The sequence below is a fragment of the Verticillium dahliae genome, genomic scaffold (assembly GCF_000150675.1).
Source record: "Verticillium dahliae VdLs.17 supercont1.5 genomic scaffold, whole genome shotgun sequence".
Taxonomy (NCBI): domain Eukaryota; kingdom Fungi; phylum Ascomycota; class Sordariomycetes; order Glomerellales; family Plectosphaerellaceae; genus Verticillium; species Verticillium dahliae.
The window spans coordinates 1,546,653-1,569,644 of NW_009276938.1; the positions used below are offsets into that span (position 1 = coordinate 1,546,653).

At 56.2% G+C, this 22,992-nt stretch overlaps 5 protein-coding genes and 1 non-coding gene across 6 annotated transcripts; 4 read left to right on the plus strand and 2 right to left on the minus strand.

Moving 5' to 3' along the window:
• Positions 1-1,754: 1,754 nt before the first annotated feature.
• On the plus strand, positions 1,755-3,450 carry VDAG_03475 (uncharacterized protein; the record flags this gene model as incomplete). Its single annotated transcript, XM_009657340.1, has 1 exon — positions 1,755-3,450. Exon 1 carries the CDS (start codon positions 2,002-2,004, stop codon positions 3,448-3,450), a length of 1,449 nt encoding a protein of 482 aa, XP_009655635.1. The 5' UTR covers positions 1,755-2,001.
• Positions 3,451-3,975: 525 nt separating this feature from the next.
• Positions 3,976-4,952, minus strand: VDAG_03476 (Axe2; the record flags this gene model as incomplete). The annotated part of the gene is made up of 3 exons (XM_009657341.1): positions 3,976-4,320; positions 4,385-4,464; positions 4,523-4,952. The coding sequence occupies 3 exons, from the start codon at positions 4,950-4,952 to the stop codon at positions 3,976-3,978; spliced, it is 855 nt and encodes a 284-aa protein (XP_009655636.1).
• A 1,309-nt stretch (positions 4,953-6,261) lies between these two features.
• VDAG_03477 (uncharacterized protein) lies at positions 6,262-9,167 on the minus strand (the record flags this gene model as incomplete). The annotated part of the gene is made up of 4 exons (XM_009657342.1): positions 6,262-7,448; positions 7,530-7,959; positions 8,191-8,436; positions 8,937-9,167. 4 exons carry the CDS (start codon positions 9,165-9,167, stop codon positions 6,262-6,264), a joined length of 2,094 nt encoding a protein of 697 aa, XP_009655637.1.
• A 920-nt stretch (positions 9,168-10,087) lies between these two features.
• VDAG_20113 lies at positions 10,088-10,158 on the plus strand. The gene has a single exon. It is a non-coding gene; the product is annotated as a tRNA-Gly (tRNA).
• Positions 10,159-14,700: 4,542 nt separating this feature from the next.
• Positions 14,701-16,275, plus strand: VDAG_03478 (annexin-B12; the record flags this gene model as incomplete). The annotated part of the gene is made up of 2 exons (XM_009657343.1): positions 14,701-15,156; positions 15,223-16,275. 2 exons carry the CDS (start codon positions 14,701-14,703, stop codon positions 16,273-16,275), a joined length of 1,509 nt encoding a protein of 502 aa, XP_009655638.1.
• A 4,943-nt stretch (positions 16,276-21,218) lies between these two features.
• On the plus strand, positions 21,219-22,971 carry VDAG_03479 (quinate permease; the record flags this gene model as incomplete). Its single annotated transcript, XM_009657344.1, has 4 exons — positions 21,219-21,384; positions 21,440-21,583; positions 21,654-22,512; positions 22,578-22,971. The coding sequence occupies 4 exons, from the start codon at positions 21,219-21,221 to the stop codon at positions 22,969-22,971; spliced, it is 1,563 nt and encodes a 520-aa protein (XP_009655639.1).
• Between the last annotated feature and the right edge of the window lie 21 nt (positions 22,972-22,992).

Here is a 22,992-nt window from a genome sequence, read left to right on the forward strand (position 1 = left end):
CGGTTGATCTCCTGTAGACCAGGTCTTGGGTGTCGAGAGAGAGCGGGCAGGGGGCCCTGGAGTACTCTGGAGCCCAGTCAATGGAAGGGACGTTAATGACTAGGTAAGATGGTTAAGGCAAGTTCGTTGAAGGAGACAGGCAGGCGCAGGCGGTTGTTGCTGCTGCCAATACAGAACCAGGTGCCGCCTCTCCTCCGCGCCATCTTCAGGTCCCCATACTAAGGTAGTCTTTCTTCTGCCACCCTCACCGCAACGCTCGCCAGCTGGAGCTGTCGAGGGCCCATGCTGCGTCTCATCATCGTCTCTTCGTTTGGAGTCCGTCTGTAATCATTCAAAGACCGAGCTCGGCTGATCCCGAACTGCCATTAAGTCAGTCACTTTACGTCAGCTTTGCCAAGCCGGTCGAGGCAGCCCATTCCTCCACCGCCCTGTCGCGATCACCGGCTGGGGCTCTTCTTCTGGGTAGCTCTCTTCCGCGGCGATGAGATTGCTTTTGTTGTTTCGAGGACCATAGTCCCAGGCATCGACTCATTTTTGTTTCGCGACACCTTCCTCGCCAGGCCTGCTGGTTCCCCTGTCTGCTGGCTGCCATCTTGGAATGCCTCGGCGCACGGCCACAATTGGTGCGTCTTGGGACGACACTCCCTGGTACAGATGGCTTGGCAGCGCAGGGGCAGCTGTTACAGAACTTGGGCTGTCAGGTCAGGGCGTCCAGTCTGTGTCTGCATTTTGGGGTTTCGCTGCGGTCTCGCCCTCCCGTGACGACAATGCGAGGTGATGTTGTTGAAAATTACAACCGGTAGATACTAACATACCTAGATCAATCAGCCCGCTCGACATCGCCGCCAAATCCTTAATCACAAGCCGGCGAACCAGCGAACGAGCCAGCAGCATCGGATTGCGGAAGCCTAACTTTATCGCACGACAGCTGGTGCACAACCCCTGTTGCCGCCCCATGTTTGAGCTTTCGTCCCAGATCCGAACTGAAGTCGATGCACCGACCACACGCAATCCCATCCCTCGTTCATCATTGCACCACCAACAAGCCCAAGGCCTTCGTGGTTTCACTTCGGCAGGCTGAGCCAGCAATTCCAGGGTCCGTCCCAACGGCTCACGTTCCCTCCGTGTCCCCCCGACATGGTTCTCCTCGAGATGCCCCCGTGCATCTGCGACCCAGGGGCCGCTGTCATCCCTGCCCTCGACCCTCTTCTCGGTCGATGAGCCTGCACCCAGCGCCCAATCTGGAGCCTGCCCTGCTCGAGAGCCGCAAAGCCAAAACAGACTGCCCCTTGTCTAGCAGACGACGAGCGCTGCGCATAGACGAAATCCTGACCCCCATCGCACACATCGCTGCATCGTGATGGCACAGAACGGATTTCGGATGATCCCCAAGGCTGACACTGCGCCTGAACAGGACTGCGCGTCTGTCCTGTGAAGGCCTGTTATGCCAAGTTGTAACCAGTATCCCCACACCGATGACAGAACGAAGCCTCGCCAGCAACAGACCCCTGGTCCAGGTCGTCGTCCAGCCTTGATCGAGTTGCTACCCACCTTCTCACGCAGTGATCCGAGGATCCACGCCGCTGGCTGGTTCCGTGTTCCAGTCCGTCCGGCAGGGGACGATCAGAACCATGGCACAGCGAGGGCCAAGACGTTGCTCCTGGCCCTCCCCCCTCCCCGAATATAACGGCCATGCTGCCTCCTCCAGGGTGCCATGATCAGCAGGCTCCTCCTCACTCCTTGACTACTCTCTTCCACGACTTGCCCGCTCATCCGTTTGCGGCTTCTTTCTCTTCGTCTGCTTGCTCTTCACTTCTAATCGTTTAGTAGAGACTGGTATCTCGAGTTTCTTTGAGCAAGCCTCAGTACACTCTTTATTTCTATTGTCTTCACTTGCCGACTTGGACGCTCTACAGCAACAGCTACATAGGCCGCAACCACTCCGACGCCTTTAACGACAAGCTTATTTTTCACCCATCTCGCCTTATTTGTTAGTACGACATGCTGTTCTCCCGGCCTACGACGGCCATCTGGCTGGCCCTGGCCTCCCTGGCCGAGGCCAACCCGCCTGCAGCAGCTCCCGCCCCTCCCGCTCACCCGGCACCCGTCGAGCAGTGCCCTGCACCCGTCACCGAGACGCTCGTCCATACAGTACACGTTCCCGTTCCAACAACAATCAAGGAGACAGTACACGTCACAGTGCCTGGTGCGCCCGAGACTGTTCACGTCACGGTTCCCGGCAAGCCAGAGACAGTCCATGTAACCGAGACGGTACATGTTAGCGTGCCGGTACACGTTACCGTCCCGGTGCCTACAACGATCAAGGAGACGGTGCATGTGACACAGACTGAGCAGGTCGTCCAGACACAGGTGCAAAGTGTGCCTGTCACGGTGGTTCACACCGAAACAGCGATTCACAGCGTGCCGGTGACAGTTGTCCACACTCAAGTCCAGAGCGTTCCGGTCACCGTCGTCCACACGCAGACCGAAGTCAAGAGCGTACCCGTCACGGTTGTCCAGACTCATGTTCAGAGCGTGCCTGTCACGGTCGTTCAAACTCACGTCCAGAGTGTGCCCGTCACGGTGGTCCAGACCAAGGTGGAGAGCGTGCCAGTCACGGTAGTCCAGACGCACGTCCAGACCCTCGTCCACACCCAAACGCTGCCGCCCCTAACCCATGTGGTCACAACCACGCAAGACCGACCCGTCACACAGGTACAGACGCATGTCCAGACCAAGGTCGAGTCTGTGCCGGTCACAGTGATCCAGACGCAACCCGTGGAAGTGCCCGTTCAGGTTCCCGTCACCCACGTTGTCACGCAAATCCATACCCAGCCAGTCGAGGTCCCAGTGCATGTCACACAGACAGTGCACATTACCGCGCCGCCTCAGACAGTCCATGTCACAGCACCACCGCAGACGGTCCACGTCACTGCGCCGCCGCAATACTGTCACTCTTCCGCCTCACACTGTTTCTGCGTGCCCTCCGGGCGCCGCCGCACCGTTGCAACCGCCACCCGCGGCGCACCCGCCCCGCCCCCTGCGCACCCGATTCCACCTGCGCACCCGATGCCACCTGCGCACCCGGCTCCCCTGCCGATGCACCCCAACCCGCCCGCGGCACCGGCTCCTGCCCCGATGCACCCCACACCCAAGCAACCTGCCGCTCCTCCTGCGCACCCCATGCCCGAGCAGCCCGCCGCTCCCCCCGCACACCCCATGCCTGCGGAGCCCGAGAAGCCGGCGAAACCCACGAAGCCCACGGAGCCTGAGAAGCCAGCCGAGCCCGAGAAGCCTGCCGAGCCTGAGAAACCAGTCGAGACAGAAAAGCCCGCGGAGCCCGAGACACCGCCCCGCGACGAGCCAGCGACGACAACGGCTGCCGAGCCCACGCCCACGCCCATCTTGGTGCCCGCGGCGCAACGGATGCGATTCATGAAGCGCAACTGATCGCTGAGGCGTCCAGAAGCAAGGATTGAAAGAAGAAAGTAACTTTTTGTTTTCTATGTTGACGGCAGCGGACGGGGGCGGGCGGCGTAGTAGTAGTCCCCCGCCTCTGAGGACGGAATTGTGTACGTGCGGCTGCGCGCGCGCGTTGTGTGTTCGTGTTGTTCACCACACTGCCCTGTAACACCCTGCCCACTCTCTCCCCATCTCGTACATAATTATTAGAAATTAGATGGCCGACGGCTGCGATGATACCCCCCCAGTCCGTCTGCCGTCGTTCAATCGAGCGGTTCATGACCAGTAGATGTGTGACACGTCAAGTGAGCGGCCTCATGTAGTGAACTGGGCAAGCAAAACGAGTAATGGTAAAGCAGCGATGGTGACGTGGGAGAAGAGGACCAGGTACGAAAGTCCAGGACGACGGGGGAAAGGAAAGGAAGGAAGAAAGGTAACGTCGAGGAAGAATGCAGTCAATTCGCTATGCTAAAACACAAATCATGCACCGCTTCTAGATTTAAACCCCCCACCTCACAGCGCGAGGTATCCGACCATGGCCGCGACAGCCAGCGCGCCCCAGCCCGCGCGCACGCCGACGGCCGCCGACTCGTTGTTGTTGCCACCGGCGGCGCCCGTCTCGGAGGGCTGCGCGGGGGCGCCCGAGGTGCCGCTGGCGGCGGCCTCGGCCTCCTCCTCGAGGGTGGCGTTCCAGCGGTCGACGACAAAGTCGAGGGCGTCGTCGTCGTAGATGGCAAAGTAGCCGCCGTGGATCTCCGTGTTGTTGCCGCGGTCGCAGTAGACGTCGCCCGTGTCGCACCACGAGGCAATCTTGGGGGCGTAGGGCTCGCAGGCGGCCGTGTCGTCGCGGCCGAAGAGCTGGTCTGGGGTTAGCTATTTGTGCATCCGAAGAGGAAAAGAAAGGAGCGGAGGCGGGACGTACGCCGTCGCGGGTGCTGTTGCCCTTGTTCCAGGTGGCGTTGGCCATGTGGGTTGGGTCGCCGTAGAGAATGACGGCGATGACTTGAGGGCAAAGTTAGCTGGGGTCCAATTATCTTCCCTTGGCACGAGGGGCACATACCGCTCTTGTCGACGATGCTCTCGGGAATGGGGGTCGTCTCGTTGAAGGCAAAGGCACCGGTGCTCTCCTCGCGGCCGCAGAGGGCGTCGAGGGTGACGTGGGCGCCCTGGGAGTAGCCGAGCAGGACGACCTTGCCGTTGGGGCAGGCGTCGGAGTAGCGGTCGAGGGCGGCGGTCAGGGCCTCGGCGCCGTCGGCCACGGAGAGGCCGTAGTCGTCAAAGGTGGCCGGGTAGACGATGGACTCGATGGCCGAGTCGGGGATGGCGGCGACAATGTCGTCGGCGAGGGGGCCGAGACGGCCTGGGCCGGGGTCCTCGGCGGAGCCGCGCGACACGAGCAGGTGGACGCCCTTGGAGCAGCTGACGGTGGTGTTCTGGGCGGCGGCCGTCGAGGCGGCGGCGAGAGCCACGAGAGGCGCGGCGGTCTTCATCTTGACGTTGGTGGGGAGGGAGCTCGGGCTTGGGCGTAGAAGGACGGTGTCGAAGGCGCGGTCGTACGTCGTCAATCGATTGCAAGGGACCTACGTCGAAGAGGGTCGCGGGGGAGAAGAAAAAAATCGTGGCCAGCGGGAGGGGACCGTAAAATAGGGAAAGCCTGCACAAAGGCGCCTCTTGGCTCGCTCTAATCTACGATCCAACGACTATGGCGGCGATAGATCGAGAGCTAGGCCGAGGCTTCCGAATGGATCCAGTTCGCCCACAGGCCCTCGAGAAGACGCGTCAAGCTGCAAAAGGATGTCTTGGCGATCAAGATGGGCCGCTACTCAAGGCCCCAGTTGCAGGTGGGTGAATGTAATGAAGTGGATTCCTGTTGCGGCATCGCACGGCATCGTCGCATCGTCAAACACGTTCCCCATTGTACGCTCGAACCCGTTTCCATTGGGCTTGACTCGTCTCGGACCGCTGCGTGGATGAGCTGCATGGCCCATCGGTCATCGGTCATCGGCGTCATGCCGTTCACGCGGGGACGCCGCATTGTTGGCCAGGAGATTGGGGACAGAAAAGACCCGTCGCGCCAGTGGCATCATCACATGGCAGCGGGTGCCAGGGCTTTCCCCGGAATACGCCCAACGAACGCCCAACGGACGCCCAGAGGCGCGGCAGGTGTGTCCCGAATCGTGCTGTCGCCGGCGCTATTGGCCGTTGGTGGGCCGGTGGGTGTGGACGGATTCGGGCGAAGAAAGCGAGCATGGTGCTGAAATCGGTGTCCGGGTCTGGGGACTTGAGGACTTTGCGGTGGGCGTGGCTTGCAGCGGGCAGCTTGGCCGAGCTGTCAGGTCAGTCTGGGGATTGACCACCCGAGCTGCAGCTGGGGGATCATCATTCCGCACTTGGTCTGCAGGGGCGGCCTGCGTTGTGTGTCCCATATGTCATCGTTTTGGGATAGCTTGTTGGTGAATTGATGAGGGTTGATGCAGATCGAGCTACGGATTTGCTTCGCTTGTTGCTTGGATGGACGGCATGGGCGCATGGCGATGAAGACGGATGGAGATGAAGGCATTTAGAGGAGACGAAGGAGAGTCATTATTTCGCCGACAATTGGTGCGCGATGGGGTCAGGGTTTCCGCTTGGTCCTTCCTGCCTCGTTGTGTCCATCGCCTTTCCAGATGCCCCACCAGCTCCGTCTTTCTCGAGTCGTTGCCTTCCAAGCCCTTCTTCCCCAGTTCCCCTCAGTCAACTTAACCTCAGTCAACTCAATTGATGCCATGCAAACGGCAAACACCGACCAGGCCTGTTCTTCTAGATCGAATCGACACTGGCCTCTCCGTCACATGTCTTATCAGAAACAGACTCGACCTCCTCGTCCCGCTCTTCACTTTCCCCGGGCGAGCTGTTACCGCCGTCTGACTCTGGATCTGCCTGCGCTGCATGCCAATTTCTGCGCCGCAGTTTCGCCTCATACAACGCAAGCCGCCTTTGGGATGTCATGTATCGTCGCATCTTCCGTACTCGGCTGCGTGTCTCTTTATCGTATCCATCTGCTAGATCGCCGTCATCCTCACTGATAGCGTCCCATCCACTGTCGATGTCCGTGGCCCCCTCACCGCTGTTTTCCAAGTTCGCGTTCGTATCTTCTTCAGCCGCTGCTTGCATTCCTTCGTTGTACGTGTCGCGTTCCATGTTGCCGGCGTCGGGTTCCAGGAGGCGGGAACATTTGGGCAACTTCCAGACCTCACTTTCGAGCTCCCAAGGCGACGAAATCATCTCGTCCATCAAAACTTCAATGTGCTCTTCGAGCGACTCAATGGCGGCCAGCCACATCTTCTCCCGCACCTGGACCATGATGGCCCGATACGTCGAGACCAAGTCGAACCTGCCCCAGGCTTCTTTCTCATGTATCATCTGCGCCAGCTGTTCCCCTGCGTTGCGCGGGTCGGGCGACTCCAGAGACTGGACAATGCTGCGCAAGGCCTTGATGTCTCCGTCAAGGACGTGGTTCCTCATGCGAACAAACAGTTTTGGGAAGCTCGTACAAAATGCCAAGTCGCATGGCCAAAATATGTTGATAAAATTCGGCCCATCAACTCTGAGCAGGAATTTGTCCCACGCTGTGGCCTTGAAGACATTGTCCGGCGTGAGACGCTTCATGACATTTACTCGAGGAACAGACTCGCACGTCTCGAAGAACTCGCAGGCCTGGCGAGTCCCACGAAGTGCCAGATCCATTAGTATGTAGGGTGTTCCGTTAGGCAGCGAAGGGAACGTCGCGCCCTTGTTGACCAGATAGCGTAGCAGGGGGACGCAACTGAAGTCGACCCCCTTTATCCATCGTCCATCCCGGTCTAAAAATTCTGATATCAGGCGAGCATCGTACTGCACCAGCAGTTTGGCCTTCTCCAAGATGAAGTCATCGAAGTATGGATTTTGTTGGAAAAGCCAGGACATCGCCGAATTGAAACCGTAACGCTTCACCCAAGGATTCGCCCCTGCCCGTAGAAGAGTTTCCATCATTTCCAGCGCGGATGGGTTTCCGCTCAAGATAGCTCTGTAAAGCGCTGGCCACCTACCTTTGTCTAAATCACAGCCAGCCTTGACAAGCATACTGCACATCTTGAACAAGCCCAGGCGAATCGCCAGCACCAGGGGCGTTTCCCCCCGGATGTCATCGAGATTGGTGTTTGCCTTGGCCTCCAGCAGCATATCCAGGGCGTCGATATGACCGCAAGCTATGGCAAGGTGCAGTGGTGTGTCTCCGCATTCGTCAAGGTGATCGATATTACGCTTTTGACCCAACAAGGCCTCGCGCATACCAACACCAGTTCTTGCGGCCTCGTGGATAGCTGTCCCAGCAGACAATACATCATCGTCCGAGAGCTCAATGACCCTATTCAACAAGTGGCGCGCGTTGTCCGAGCTGTTTGATTTGAGACTGAGCTGACGACGAGCCAGCGTGGCAACACGGCTAGGCGAACACTCGTGAGCGTATGAAGTCGAAATCTGGCAAGGCCGCAAGGGCATCATCCTTGCCGAGGCCAAGAATTTCTCACCTACCTTGGCAGCGGCTTTGCACGAAGATAATTATTCCATACATTCAACAACAAGTTGAAGCCGTCATGCACTGAAGTATGATACATCACCATCGTCTATGAAGAACTCGAGTCAGACACGTGGCTACTCGAAACGCGCAAATGCTCACGCGCTCTGGTGGGCTGGGTGATGAAAACAGACCTCAATCAAAAGAAATTCGTCTGGTGTCTCGTCATCAGGGTAGTAAACATGGCGCCCTTCTTTGAGCAGGCCTAGGATAGCCGGTGTTCCTTTCTCAAATGCTTGCAGCAAATGTCTATCTGCTATGCCCACTCTTGTAGGACGCAGCGCGAAGCGTACAGAACCACATGAAGCCCGGAAACTGGGAGCGAATTTGAATAGCCAATCTGGGACACGCATGGACCACTCGATATTGGTCCAAGACTGCTGTTGGCAGAATGAGCTATCGCATCTAGATTGACGTGAGAATGGCGAGCCAGAGCCAATCGGTAAGGCCCGGCTTCCAAATTGCCATGGAATTAAATCTGCCCAGTATATCTTTGCCTTGTAGTGGCAGGAGCATTTGCAGGGCCTGGGGCAATATCCGGGCATCTGCCCCAGAGATGCTATTGAGGTACTCGACCATGATGCTGACGGCTGATTCGACGTGCAGACCGGCAGCTCGATCGCTTGGTGCACTTCTGCGGGGCCGAATGGCTGTCTAGAACTTGTGACAGCTGTTATCTCATCGATGGGCAAGCTTGAATCACCTCTGAGCTCCGGCAGAGGATTCGTACGGGCCAAGGTGCCCTCAGTCACAGAACTCGCCACGATCGATGTCGTCCCTTGTTCCCGTTTACCCGCCTGATCAATGGACAGGTTGAAACGAATGGCTACGCTGTTACAAGTTAGGAGGGTGCGGTGTGGGCAACTTCACGCCGGTAAACTAGCCTGGCAGCATAGAGGCCAACAAAGCCTTGCAATATGCCCATGGCGCTGTGGGCTTCCGTCTGCATCTTCTGAATGTCATTTTGCAGATATAGCCATTTCAGTTTCTTGGCCTTCGCGGAGCGCTCGCCCTCAGCCTTGTAGCATCGGGCGCAGAGAGCTGTCAGACCATCGGCGACGCTTTTGAGCTTGATCCTTGCAAGCTCTAGCTCAGGACCCAACTGACCCATGTCGTCGCTCTGTGGTAGACTCTCGCAGATGTGGGCGTACTTGGTGAGCAATGCAGCCTATCGAGTTGTTAACGAGTACTGTTGCGGAATGAGATCAATTTGCTCTTGCCTCTCCGATCATTGACTCGAGATTTTGTTGAATTTCGGGGATCGCCTTGAGCTTTCTTAGTGCCACGAAAGCTTGCCCTAGGGCGTACGAACTCGCGACAACCCCAATGATTTCAGCCATTTGCTGCAGATGGCGGTTCGTATCAGAGGTAATAGACGGGCGACAAGGTCTCGAAAGAGATGGTCCACGACAGAACACGCTTGTAAACAAGAGAAGTTTAGAATCAGCCTTTCAACAAGGGCCCGAGGGAAAGTTGCCTGCTGTATGTACTCGTTGGCAGGATCCGCCTTGCGAACCGCCCAACAAGGCAACAGGGCTGCCTCAATTTTGGAAAGCGGCAGTCGAAGCAGCCCGACTCTGCCAAGATACGCCAGCCGGGACCGACCAACAGGTCCTTTTTGGCCTTCCAAGGTGCCCTTCCAATGAGGCGGTGCCACGCTCGCTGCAATGGAGGTCCAGGCCTTCAAGTGTTACAAGTGCCTATATGATTGGATGTGCTGCATCATGACATGCACTTGACAGGATTGCTGACTTTGCCGGTTGTCCCAAGCCTCATCTCAGCTGAGGAGAAAGGTATTGATCAGCGGCTGTCATATTTGGCGCCTGCAGTGTAACGCGTGCAGGATCGTATTTGAAAGGCGCGTCACTGGAAGAAGAACCATCGCACAACTGCTGTGTCTGACCACTTGATGGATGATAATAGGGTGGAAGATCGATGCTGGGGAACGATGCCATGCTGCATTATGTCTTCTTGATTCAGAATGGGGCTTATATATTATAGAGGTGATTGTGTAGCCTAGAAGTCATCTAAGCGTGAATGGTTTAGTGGTAAAATTCTCCGTTGCCATCGGGGAGCCCTGGGTTCGATTCCCAGTTCACGCATACAGCTCCCATTTTTGCCCGCCCAGACAGAAAGCAGCAGGTTTCGATCACGACTTATGGTTCTTGCACATGTGGCTGTGATCGCATCCTTGGTCCATCCCATTCATTGACGCAAGTAGCTAAAGTGGCGATTAGTATCCCGGTTAAAAGCTGGCCAGCAGGCCGGTGACCATAGAGGGCTACGTATGTACCTGTTCCTTAACCAAATGGCCGGCATAAGCTCTTTTCGCAACAGTCAGCAAGCGCGCCAGAATCGGACTTTACATTTCACGAGAAAAGCAGTGCCAGATCGAATCATTTAGGGATGTCATCCGGATCAACAAAATCCTGCGGAATTCAAGATGTCACGGCAGCTGGAGAGCTGACCTCTATAGCTGGAGCTTTCACTCAGAGCTGTGTGTAAATGTCGCTATCCATGCATTATATCTTAATAGATACGGCTGTGTGGTCATCAAACCCAGTGTTTGCGTTACTCCCAACAATGGTCCGAGACTGTGGAAGTTTCCCTGGTAATCCCGCCAGACATTCAGCACACAGCTGCAAACATGCCTTTGAAAGTCATTCATGCCCTACGCAGCTCGTTCGGGTCTGCCCAACCTTCTTAGTCTTCCGTCCAGGTGTCGTACGTAGGATCTGGGTATGGATAAATGTTCCCGGGTATCTCGGTATCGCTTGGTAAGTATATCGCCGGCGTTTTTGGGTCCACTTCTGTGTTCCTTGCGTCGAAAAACTCTTTGTCGATAATATATCGGGGACTAGACGGAGAACCATCTTGAGGCTCTAAGACCATCGGATCTCTTATATCCATGTTTGGAAAAGAACCGTGTTGCATGTCCGCACGTTCATATGCCTCGTATGAAGCTATTAAGCCAGGAGCGGGCGGCATAGCATGGGGTATACCTGTTGTCGTCGGTTCTTCCAACGTTACAAGTGACAGAGGGTATATTCTGGGAAGGCGAACAATACTCTATTTTAACCCAACCACCGGCTGATGAGACAGTCCAGCGCGTACTCCATAGGGTATTTGCCGATCGCCTCAGTTGGGAGGTAGTCAGTCCAATCTTGCAAGGGGCTTCGAACATCAATCGTGTTAAGAGCCCAAACGAACTCCCAATGCTCCGGGTACCAACCCGCGAGCTCCCAATCAAGTATTGAGGTAGCCCGAACGCATCGCTCCGTTATATCGTTCGCTTCTCCTGGGATATCGATCATAGTATTGCGGGGATGTAAGTCGCTATACGTCAGGACGATGCAGTGATATTCCTTTATTAAGAATCGTATTATAGAGATCTAGGATATTGAGGCCCTGGTCTGCCCCTGGCATAAGAAGTCGTTCAGCTCCGCTTCGGTAGACAAGGACGCGGGGGACTCGCATTACCACCTCCTCATATGCTTGCAGAATTCCGTCCTAAAGCTGCCAAGCTGAGGCTGGTCATTTCGAGGAGGCACAACGCGGAGAAGTCAGAAAATGGAAACGAGAGATTACTAAATTGAGGATTTCTGGGCATTCGTGAAATTTAACCAGACGCTCTCCAATACCACGCCTCGAGCCCGAGACAAAAAGATGTATATTCAGCTGCCACCACGTAGAGCACCATGAAATCGAGGTGATGGGAAAGCGGACGCATGGTCGTTAACGTACTACAAATTATGGATATAGAGCGGATCAATAGCAGAGCCAATCTCGACCACTATGTTTTCATTGATTCCGACGACCCAGTTCTCGTGCAGAGCACTCACCCGCCCGAAGGAGTTGGAGTTGATCAGCTTTCATCTTGGAAAGGAAGAAATCCAATCGTAGGTAAATCATTGCAGGATGTCGACTTTCTGGAGGAAGTCAACTGACCGGGTAGCCTTCCATAGTTACTTTGGCCACTACCAGCCGTCGCTTGGTCGGCACTTATGCTATTGCCCCGATCGGAATGCCCATCCGAGTTACTCTTAAATGAGGCCGTTATCTTACGGGTAGAGGAAGACTGCGACATGATCTGAGTTCGTGACAGCGATTCAACACGTGGTTGGTAGGGAAGAGGACGCGGCCTCTATACTCTTAGATATTCTATCGGGCCACTTTCTGCTGGAAAGGATTAATGAACCTCGACGACACTCTCTTCAGAGGGGGTAGAAGATCATTTTTAGATCTGTCGGCCAGTGTCTGACGCCATCCTGTAGAGGTAGTTCGGGTAGAGCATATATTTCTATAATCCGGGACGGAATCCTCTAGGCCTTGGCCGCTACTGGTAGAATCCATGGTAGCTAAAGGGAGACAACTGGTCCGTACTGACTCGAAAACAGGAAACCTGAGCTGAAAAAAGACCAGCTTACAAATTATATCACTTATGCAACCAACTTGTAGATCAAAGGTTCCATAGTCGGGCGGAACGCGAGCCTATAGCCCGCAAGCAATCTTCCTAGTAGGAGGACATTCCCGGGAGAGGAAAGATAGATGGAACTACGAGGTAAGTACTTAGTAATAAGCCTATATATACTCGTGGTCAGATCAGGCTTTTAATACGGGGCGCAGGTTGTTCGCGAACCTTGTCCCGATTCTGTCCCTTTTTTCATTTGCGGTCAGTCGGGGAGACTATTGCACCCACACCAGAAGACTTGGCTGCGGGATGCAGGCTAGAGCAGCAAGCACTGCCATGTCTACACCAGCAATGGTGTGTTTCATTGAGAACGCGAGCTTGGAGTTTTACTGAAAACGCAAAACTCCCACGCGCAAAGCTTGACATAAAACCCTGGCCCCCGTAAATGTCGCCATGCAAAACTTCCCCCCGGAATCTCGACAGGCTGAATATCTCATGTTCTACCAGCCAAGCTGTCCGGTGGGCTTTGGTCAGTGGAGTTTTACTCGCTCGCTCGCTATCTGGTCGAAAGTTGCAGCCAGACTTGAAACTGCGAGCTTGAAAACTACATGTGACTTCCTTGCCATGTCGAGCAAGGGCCTTCCAGCAGCTCGTTCGTAGGCGATAAAAGCCGCCTTAGTTGGTGTCGATGAAGATTGCTTTCCTCCTTTGATACACCACACAAGGCACACATCCCCAGCAATCAATCGCCTTCATCGATCGTACAAATTGATTCTAGTCCAAGTGCAATCAGTGCTCACTTATTTTGAATTTCAAAAGACATCTTCGGCTTGCGAATTGCCTTCCCAAAACGCAGCATCCACGGCGCTGCCCGTGACGCCCCTCAGCCTTGATGCTTTAACCATGTGAGTTGTTGGGGGCTTCTGGTGTTCAGAGGAGCCCAACCATCTAATCCACTATTACAGGCGTGGCAGCCACACAACGAACATGCACCGGTCGGCCTCCTCGGCGGCCATGGCGGGTTACCTGTCGGAACCTGACTCGATTTCCGCTATCAAAGAGATGGGCGGCACCCAGGAGGCAGCCTCTCCTGTGGTGCCGAAGCAACAAGCGCTGGGCATCTCGATGGCGCACATGCCATTCTGTAGTGCGGCCTTTTGGGGGCCGCCAAGAAGCGTCAGCACCGCAAATGGGGGGCGGAGACCTCGTTGCCTCATTGCCGTATTGCCTTACGGGGCGGGCAGTGTTGTAGAGATGGTAGAAGATCTTCACCCCGGACTGGGAAAAGGCGTTTTGGACCAAGGGACATGTTTATGAGTCGATACTCTATGCTAGACGCACTTTTGCTAACCTATAAAGTCAGAGAGGCCGCCGGCCAGCCTGCCTTCTTTTTCTCTCCTGCACCCTGCTTCCATGGTGAGAGGTCGTACAAGTGGCATTGTGCGTGCCTCGCCAAGTCCGAAGGAGGTTATGAACCTGCAACCTGGCATTGTGCACGCCCTGCGATAGAACGAAGACCAACTGTCCCACTGTATCGCGCGACAAGAAACTGAAAGGCTTGAATCGGTCAAATCGAATGATCCCAAGTGTACCCCATCAACAGCAGTCTTGACACAGCGGCCCCAGGACGTGGTGCTTCAGACAGGCGGTTTGCTGAGGCATCACGCGACTGAAGGGCTGACAAGCTTCAAGCTGTGCAACGTTCCTGGCACTAATCAGCAGCCTATCTCTACCTCCCCTGGGTCCTCAACATGCAGCCATGGCCCGGAATTGGCTGATGTACGCGGGAAAAGGGCTGAAGACGCTCGACCATGACTGGCAGAAGAACCCGCAGAATGCTTGATTTACCTGCGCTAGAGATACTGGCGCAAAACTACCCATTCAGCCCCGTGCCCATCCTTCGCCGGTCCCCTGTGACGTGATGCGATAACGGTTAGAGCGCGGGGCATGTGGCACAGCACCATTGGGAGAGGGGGGCAGTGCAAGAAAGCATCGCAGGATCAGCCGGAATCAGGAACACCAGGGTTAAGGAGGCCTCTACGTATGGTATATAGAGCCTGCCTTGGCTGCTGGCTTGCCGCCGTCCGACGGCTGATCATGTAATTGATCTTTGACGTTTCTGAGGAAGCCCAGTGACACAGCTACACAGCTTCCAACAAGAGGACTACCTAGGCGACGATCGTGCCTTCAACCCGGACCAGCCGACCCTTGCCAATCATCTACTGTCCTTCAAATGAGCTCGCAGCAGCCGTACTACGGTCAGCCAGGCCCTCACGGTGCCCCTCCGCAAGGAGGACCACCACCGAGCGGATATCCCCAGCAGCCTCCTTACCAGCAACAGCAGCAACAGCCATACTACGGTTACCCCCCTCAGCAAGGCCAACCACCAGCAGCGCCATACCAAGGCGCCCCAGGAGGCGCGCCGCCGCAGGGACAACCAGGCCAGCCGTACCCTAATCAGCCTTACCCACAGCAGCCGCCGCAACAGCAGCCATACTACGGCCAACAGCCGCCTCCAGCAGGGCAGCCAGGTCAACCGCCGTACGGCCAGCAGCAGCAGCCGCCATACGGCGCACCACCACCGCATGGCGCGCCTCCTCAGCAAGGCTATGGACAGTACCAGCAGCAGCCGCCATATGGCCAGGCGCCGCCGCCGAACCAGCAACAACCCCAATACGGAGGTGCTCCGGTGAGTCAGCTTCACACTCCTTTGCGATGAAATCGTCTGCACAATCGGTGCTGACCCAGCATACAGCCTCCTCAGCAATGGGGTCAGCCGCCACCCGGTGCCGCTCCGTACGGCGCCTACAACGTCCAGCCGACACCCGCCTCGCCGGGGTACGATCCGGCCCAGAAAGCCTGGGTGCAGCCCGTTGACACGTCGGCCGACATTGAGACTGTGCGCAAGGCGATGAAGGGCATGGGGTGCGACGAGAAGGCGCTCATCAAGGTCTTCACGAGCCCCAAGTACGCCAACCCCTGGACCATGGCGCAGCTCGTGCGCGACTACAACAGCCGCTTCATCCGCGACCTCGCCAAGGACATTGAGAGCGAGACGCGCGGCGACCTCGAGACGACGCTGCTGGCGCTGCTGCGCGGGCCGCTCGAGAACGACGCGCGCGTGCTCGACAAGGCCCTCAACCGCATGGGCACCGACGAGGACGCGCTCAACGACGTGCTGCTCAACCGCTCCAACGCCGACCTCCGCGCCATCGTCGCCGAGTACAAGCGCATCAAGAGCCGCGACCTGCTGACCGACATCAAGAACGACGTCGACGACACGCTGTTCCGCCTCTACAGCATGGTCCTCGCGGGCCACCGCGCCGAGGACGCGACGCCCGTCCACCCGGCCGAGATTGACGCCAAGGTCACCGAGCTCCAGCGCGCCACCGAGGGCACCATCGGCGTCAACGCCGTCTCGGTCGCTCAGGTCCTCACGAGCAGCAGCCCCGCCCAGATCCACGCCATGGCCGAGGCCTACAGCCGCAAGTACCACCGCAACATGCAGGAGGTCATCGAGAAGGAGTTCCGCGGCGACATGGAGGACGCCCTGCTCAACCTCGTCCAGGCCGCCCAGGACCGCGCCCGCGCCGACGCCGCCCGGCTGCGCGAACCGCTGTTCAAGTCGAAGAGGAAGGACACGCTCTTCATCAACCGCGTCGTTTCCCTCTACTGGGATCGCAGCCGTCTGGATGCCGCGAAGAATGCTTACAAGGCCAAGTACGGCCGGCCGTTTGCCAAGGATGTCAAGGAGATGCTGAGCGGAGATTACGAGAATGTCATCCTTGCCCTCATTGGCGAGAAATGAGCGAACTGGGAGGGCGAAGGTGTTAAAAGGGCTAATTGAAAGCGTGGGGGCGTTAGTTTGAGACTTGGTCCGGCTTGCTGGAGAAGAATGGAATCACAACTCTCCCGGACCCCTATACCGATCCATGTGGTCAAGTTCGTTACCTGGAACGGCATATGACTATTCTGCGTCTTTCATGATCAGCGGATCACATGATGATATGAACCACGTGATATTTCTTTTCCACAGTACCTCTCAGATACCTTGAGCTGGATGACGTATCTCAGCTTGAGCTATAGCTGTTTTGCTGGGCTCACCACAAACATGAGAGATGATTGAAAGACCTTGGACCTTCTTATCACTGGGGGCTGCGTTCTATATGCTCTCTAGGACCCACGTTAATGTACGCATCATATATCAGACACGGGATGAACTTGACTTACGTGGGTTCTCCATGTCAGGTTGCTCTGATGACCCAAAGTGGTGCATTGCATCGTCAAGTCAATATTGCAAACAATTTTGTGAAACAATAGAAACTTGACATCCACTGTAATAAAAGACACCGTGGGTTCTGTCTGTCGCATTCTGATGAAGCAGTCTAGAACGACAGGTGAGCTGAAAACAATTGGGATTCCTGATGACATTGTTTCAAGAGAGACTCCATTTTGATAGCGGTTTGAGACGTCTACTAACAACAATCTCATTGCTTTGACCTGGAATCTCCTCCTTTTTCCCATCTGTCAAAGACAAAAGCTAGTCTCTATCAAATCTTAACATAAGCAGCCTGCTATTAAAGGATTAAACAACTTTACTGAGGCGGCTGGGACCACTAACCTGCGACATCGTCTCTGACCCCTCATCTATGTTCTCCTGACGTCTGATCCAGCAGCGGGCCTCAGTCTACGACCCGAGAGAAGGTGGAGAATGAACGCGCCGCTGTTCTGCAATTTAGCATCAAATAGCCAAACTTTGTCAACGATTTGTAACACAACATTGGCTTTCGAATCGTCCTATCGATTTTCTCGCGAAATGACGAGATAGGCGGACGTCAGTACTTTGAGTTCGCAGCTCAGCTCGCGTCAAGGAGCAAAAGTATCAAACAGACAACTTGGGCGAGACAAAAGCCCTGGCTACAGGGCCTGTAAACGTCTAGACGTCAACTCAGCGTCAACCTTCCATGCAACAGTTGTCAAGCCGTGACCCGGCGACCCAGCTCATGCAGTCCAGGATCAGGCGCCACCCCAGATTCGGATCAGGGGCCGTGAAGCTTACAGCCTCCTGACTCCTCATCCCTTGCCTCGAAACCAGGGCGAATGCGCACTGCACAAATGAAGGGACACACTACTTGACGGTCTGCCTCTAACGGGAAACATTGATCGAAGCCACGCGCGAGGGACGCGTGTCCACCTTGCTAAGACCAAAAGGGATGGGCGTCGGGTGACCTGTCTGCGCTGCAGCAAATAAGCATAACACTTGGTCGATGCAGCATTAGTTTGCAGCTGAATAGGGTATCTGCATTGTACAGAACCTTTGACTCGAGCTGAAGAACTCTACTAGGTAGATTCGAGGAAGGTAGAAGCAAGGGACTTGCAAGCTGGCAGTAGGTGATCAGATTGCAGCTGTTTCTCCGGGAGGACGCATTAAGTTCACCCACACTAGACCATCATTGCGATCCTCGTGTGAACATCCGAGAGACTTGTATCATCGCAAAAGAATCAAATCGGCGTCGAGGACTCGTGGAAACTAGCATCGCCTGCCTACCGGCCGATATGGCGTACATGTACAGGGCTGGTCGACTCCCCAGTTTCATGAAGAGGGTTGCTCGGATATGAGTTTTGCCACATGCGTGCCGTGATTCCCGGTTGGTCAGCCACAGAGGCCAAGTTGGGAATTGTTGACATTGAAGAGCGACGAGGTGCCGACACCCCAAGACGGCTCTGCCGATGCCAGGACCAAGATCCAGACTTGGCTCGAAGTACGGTGTAAAGCTGAGATGCTTGTACCGGCTTGGTATGGCGGAAAGGATGTGTAGTCGCTGCATGGCCAAAGTCTGATTCCTCTCGGCTGGGCGCCAGGAATCGCCCAGATTATTGGCGCCTCAGCCATCTGTCATCGAGTACTGGTATCATCTGCCTGCTTTGTAAAACTGGAAAAGCAAAGGACGAAATCCATAACCGAGACGATAGAAGGATATTGGGCGAGACAGGGAGGCTTCGAGGGCGAGGGTAACGAATTTCGACCGCGAGAGTTGGACAAGACCTTCACAGATCCCTGCCCCAAACCCAAACCCCGTGGCGGGCTTTTGTTTCTGGTACACCGAGACGGCGTGGCATTGTCCCAGCCCGCTGGTGAGGAAACGTAATAGTGTCTTGGGGTGCACGACCTGACCCAGATCCCAGAGATGCGGCAGCGAGGTGTCATCGATAATTACTGTACGACGAGACAGGAACCCGACGTCGACGACGAGCCATGCCCACTCGAACTTTCCCAGAGTCACAGGGCGCGCGCGGTGGGCAGGGGTGTTGTTGGGGCCTCTTCGCTCTCTCCATCTTTTGCGTTTGCCCCGTCGGAACACCCCACATCATACATGGGAACCGTCGGGTTTTGGCGTTATGGAGCCATTCGTACATCCCACACGTCGCGGTGCCGGGGACGGTTCTAGCACCCATTTGTTCCACCAATTGGTATTCCTCCTCAGAAGCCAAAAGAGGATGTCGCCAATTAGCAATACGCGAAGCTAGGGATGCTCGTGGTCCCCCAATCTTGCCCCAGATGTCGATGTCGGGCGAGGGGAAAACCATGGGTCTTTCTCCCCAGTGTGAGGATGGTCAGGGTAGCTTGGTCGTCTGCCGAGACGCCTTGTACAGCAATCAACACGCGTAGTTTCGACATTGCGTGAACGGCAGGTCCCAGGCTCTGACCAGCCACAGCCGCCTCATCTCTTGGCATGGAGATGAATGCTTTAGGCTGATTTGCCAAGATTGCAGCCCTCCCAAGCGCACGGGAAGGATGGCTCACGCGGGAGTGATGCTGGGCGTCGTTCGGCCCCGAATGCCAAGACGCGATCGACTGTCTGCTGCGTGGCGCATGTGTCGTCTTCACAGGAGGTTGTTTCGGTAGGGCAGAGCGAGGGTGGTGTTCGTTGAACAAAGGATTCGAGTGCCCTGCTGGCAGATGGCCATAGCTCGAGAACAGGAGAGTGCCAAGCGTGTGGGCGCTGTCTGGTCTGGCAGAGTTGAATGGCTTGCGAGCGTGCGAGTGCGGCGTGTGCGTGATGCACTTGAGGCCAGACATCGGTGGTAGGCGGCCACGCGGCCTGTGAGGATGTGGAAAAGCGGCATTGCCTGATTGGGATGCAGAATTGGTGTTTGTGCTGGCAATTTTGAAAGCTCTAGAACTTGCCTGCTTCGTGACTTGGGCAGGCTGTGGCTCAAGGATTCGAGGCTGGATGCCGCATTGTGTCACGTGCTTAGCCACATCGATTCTATCAGCCTTCCTTCTCTCTTTCCTTCACTCTGTCCCAGCCCTTCCATGAACATCTCTTCTCCCAATGTGGTTCATCATCGCCGGAGCTTGTACAGGCCAACAAAACCCTCCTCTCCTCCTCCTCTGGCGCACCAACACACGTGTCTCTTCCTACACCCTCCCCCGCCCACACCCTGGCCAGTCGCTATCAAGGGTCCCGGGAGTCGGCACAACAAGCGGCTGCAGGCCAAGATGAGCAAGGGGTGCGGGGAGTAAGGGTCCCATAATAATGTCCCGAAACAGCCTCATCGACGACAGTTCTCGACCTGCAAAGTTGGGGGGGATCTTCCTCCGCTCATCCACCGTGGAGGTGGACACTGAAGAGCCTGGCGAGTCGATGAAACGAATATGTCTGTTCCTTCACGGGCTTCCCGAATCATGGTAGCACAGCTTGGATTCTTCTACCAAGAGAGCGACCAGACTTTGCTAACAGCACTGCAGTGTCCTCGATGACTCGCAAACAATGTTTGGGTCTCTCGCCTTTGCCATTTCCCAATCGAGCTTATCTCCCCTGAGCTTAGCTCCAGACGGGGCCAAGGATCGGAGACATCCAGCCAACCACCCGCTGGCCTGTTCGAGCTTGCATTCTCCTCATTCCCCCCTTCTACCCGCCCTATGGCTGACCGTCCAGCCGATGCCTATTACGGTGGGTGGATGATGGGTGCGCGAACGCTCGAGTCTTCGGCCACACACACTCTCTCTCGTGCCGTCTCCCGGCTCAGTCTTGCCGCCGTCGTGTCGCCTGAACATCAAGCTCCAGAATTAAACCCATCTCCACCCACTCTGTTCTTCGGACCCCCGGTATTCGAAGGTGAATTGCCCATTGGCGGAATTTCGTTCTTCATGGTTTCTCCGCGTCCTGCGGCTCCCGTCGCCCGTCTCCCACGATGACTCGTGGAGTCTGCCCAGAAGAGCCCCAGGAATGCCATCATGGCAAGGGGACGCCCAGAGACTAGTCCGTGGTGCGCCGTGAAGTGTCGCCTCTCGCTTGCGGCACGTCCCAGGGTCTGGCTGGCCTCCGGGACCCAGCTCACTATCGCGTCTCTATGCTTCTTACGCCCCGGTGCTGTTTAGAAGGCAAGTCACGCGCACGAGGGAGGGCGAGGGTCTGGCTCACTTTGTCCCTCCCCGCGTCCTCTCCACTCCCCCGGAAACCACCCATACCCACCAGTACGCCCGTCCGTTCACCTCTGCCTTCCCGTCTTAGCGTCGGCCAGGGGTAAAGGCGGCCATGAGTCCAAGGATGCGGCCCTAGTAGCGCATCGAGACTTCCTGGATGGGACTGTATTGTCTCGATCGACAATCTTTTAAAACCCCATCCTCCCTTCCACCCATCTGCACCATCTCTTGCCCTCCAGATCTTCATCCCTTCTCACTGTGTCGACAGTCTTCCTCCAGTTCACCACACATATTCGACAAAGAGGAATCAAACCGGCAAGATGGTTCACGCAACGAGGTGGTACAACCTGTACGTTGCCGTGGTTGCGGCCCTGTGCATGGTACTCTACGGTTACGATGCCTCTGTCTACAACTCCCTTCAGGGATCCGACAACTGGTTCGAGTGGGTGGGCTTGGACAGGGAGAATACGCAAATGATCGGCTTGAGTACGTTCTCGGTTTCGACATGCTATGGAAGAGCTGCAACTAACTCCAATTCCAGTCAACACATCCTATACCATCGGTGCCATTGTGGCTGGTTTCTTCCTCGGTGGTCCCACCGCCGATTACCTCGGCCGTCGTTGGGGCATGTTCATCGGCTGCGCCCTTACCATCATTGCCACCATGATGCAGACATTCACGCCCAGTACGTTCCTTCGCTTGCGCATCCTTTGTCTTCTCGCTGTTGCCAACTGATGGCTGACATTTCCGTATAGAGGGCAAGATCTCTGTCTTCATCGTCGGCCGTGTCATCATCGGTATTGGTCAAGGTCTCGCTCTCACCGCTGCCCCCGTCTACATCGGCGAGGTCGTCCCCGCGAACATTCGTGGTATGGTTATGACCATCTGGCAGATGAACTACTCTGTCGGTAGCTTCATCGCTTACTGGATCAACTTCGCCTGTTCCAAGCACCGCGAGAGCCTCGGAGAGTGGGATTGGAAGATGGTTGTTATCTTCCAGGCCATGATCCCCACTCTGATCTGCATCGCTATCATGTTCATCCCCGAGAGCCCCCGCTGGCACATCCAGAAGAACGGCAATGTCGAGGGCGCCCGTGCTTCTCTCGCCAAGATCCGTGCCACCGAGGCTGAGGTTGAGGAGGAGCTCCACACCATCCGCAGCGCCATCGAGTACGAGAAGGAGGCCATTGGCGGCATCAGTTACACTGCTCTGTTCAAGGACCCCTCCATCCGCAAGCGTCTCCTGCTCTGCTCGTGCCTGAACGTTGGCCAGCAGCTCACCGGCCAGGGTACCCTCAACACCTACTCCACCTCCATCTACAAGCAGGTCTGGAGCGACAACACGACCATCAACCTGATCAACGCCCTCAACGCCACCTTTGCCATCTTCTTCACCTTGAACGCCATGTGGACTTCTGACCGCTTCGGCCGCCGCTGGCTGTTCATGGTTGGTTCCGCCGGTATGGCCATGTGCATGCTCATCGTCCCCATCATTGGCCTCAAGACCCCGAACCACATGTCGCCTACCGGAAAGCCCGTCAAGTCTGAGCCCGTCGGTATCTCCATCGTCTTCATGCTGTTCCTCTTCGCCTTCTTCTACAAGCCTACTTGGGGGTAAGTCAAGCTTCTCAGCTTCCCGGACAATTCACTGCAGCAATATGCTAACCAATCGGAAACAGAGCCACCACTTGGATCTACACCAGCGAAGTCTTCAGCATGAACGTCCGCGCCCAGGCCGTCGGCATGTGCTCGCAGATGCAAAACGTCGCCAACACCATCTTCCAGCAGTTCTTCCCCACCTTCCTCAAGAACGAGGGCCTCAAGTGCCTCTTCTTCTTCATGACCATCAACCTTGTTCTGGGAATTTTCGTCTACTTCTTCATCCCCGAGACGAAGCAGATCCCCCTCGAGGAGATCGACACCATCTTCGGCGGCGCCAACCACACCGAGAAGGGAGCCGACATGCTCCACGGCGAGCCCCACTATGCCGGAGCCGACAGCACTGCCCCCGTCACCGAGCTCAAGGACGGCTCGGAGGTGCAGCAGACCGAGGCCCGCAAGCAGACCGTTTAATGGGAGGATGCGGTAGAGTGT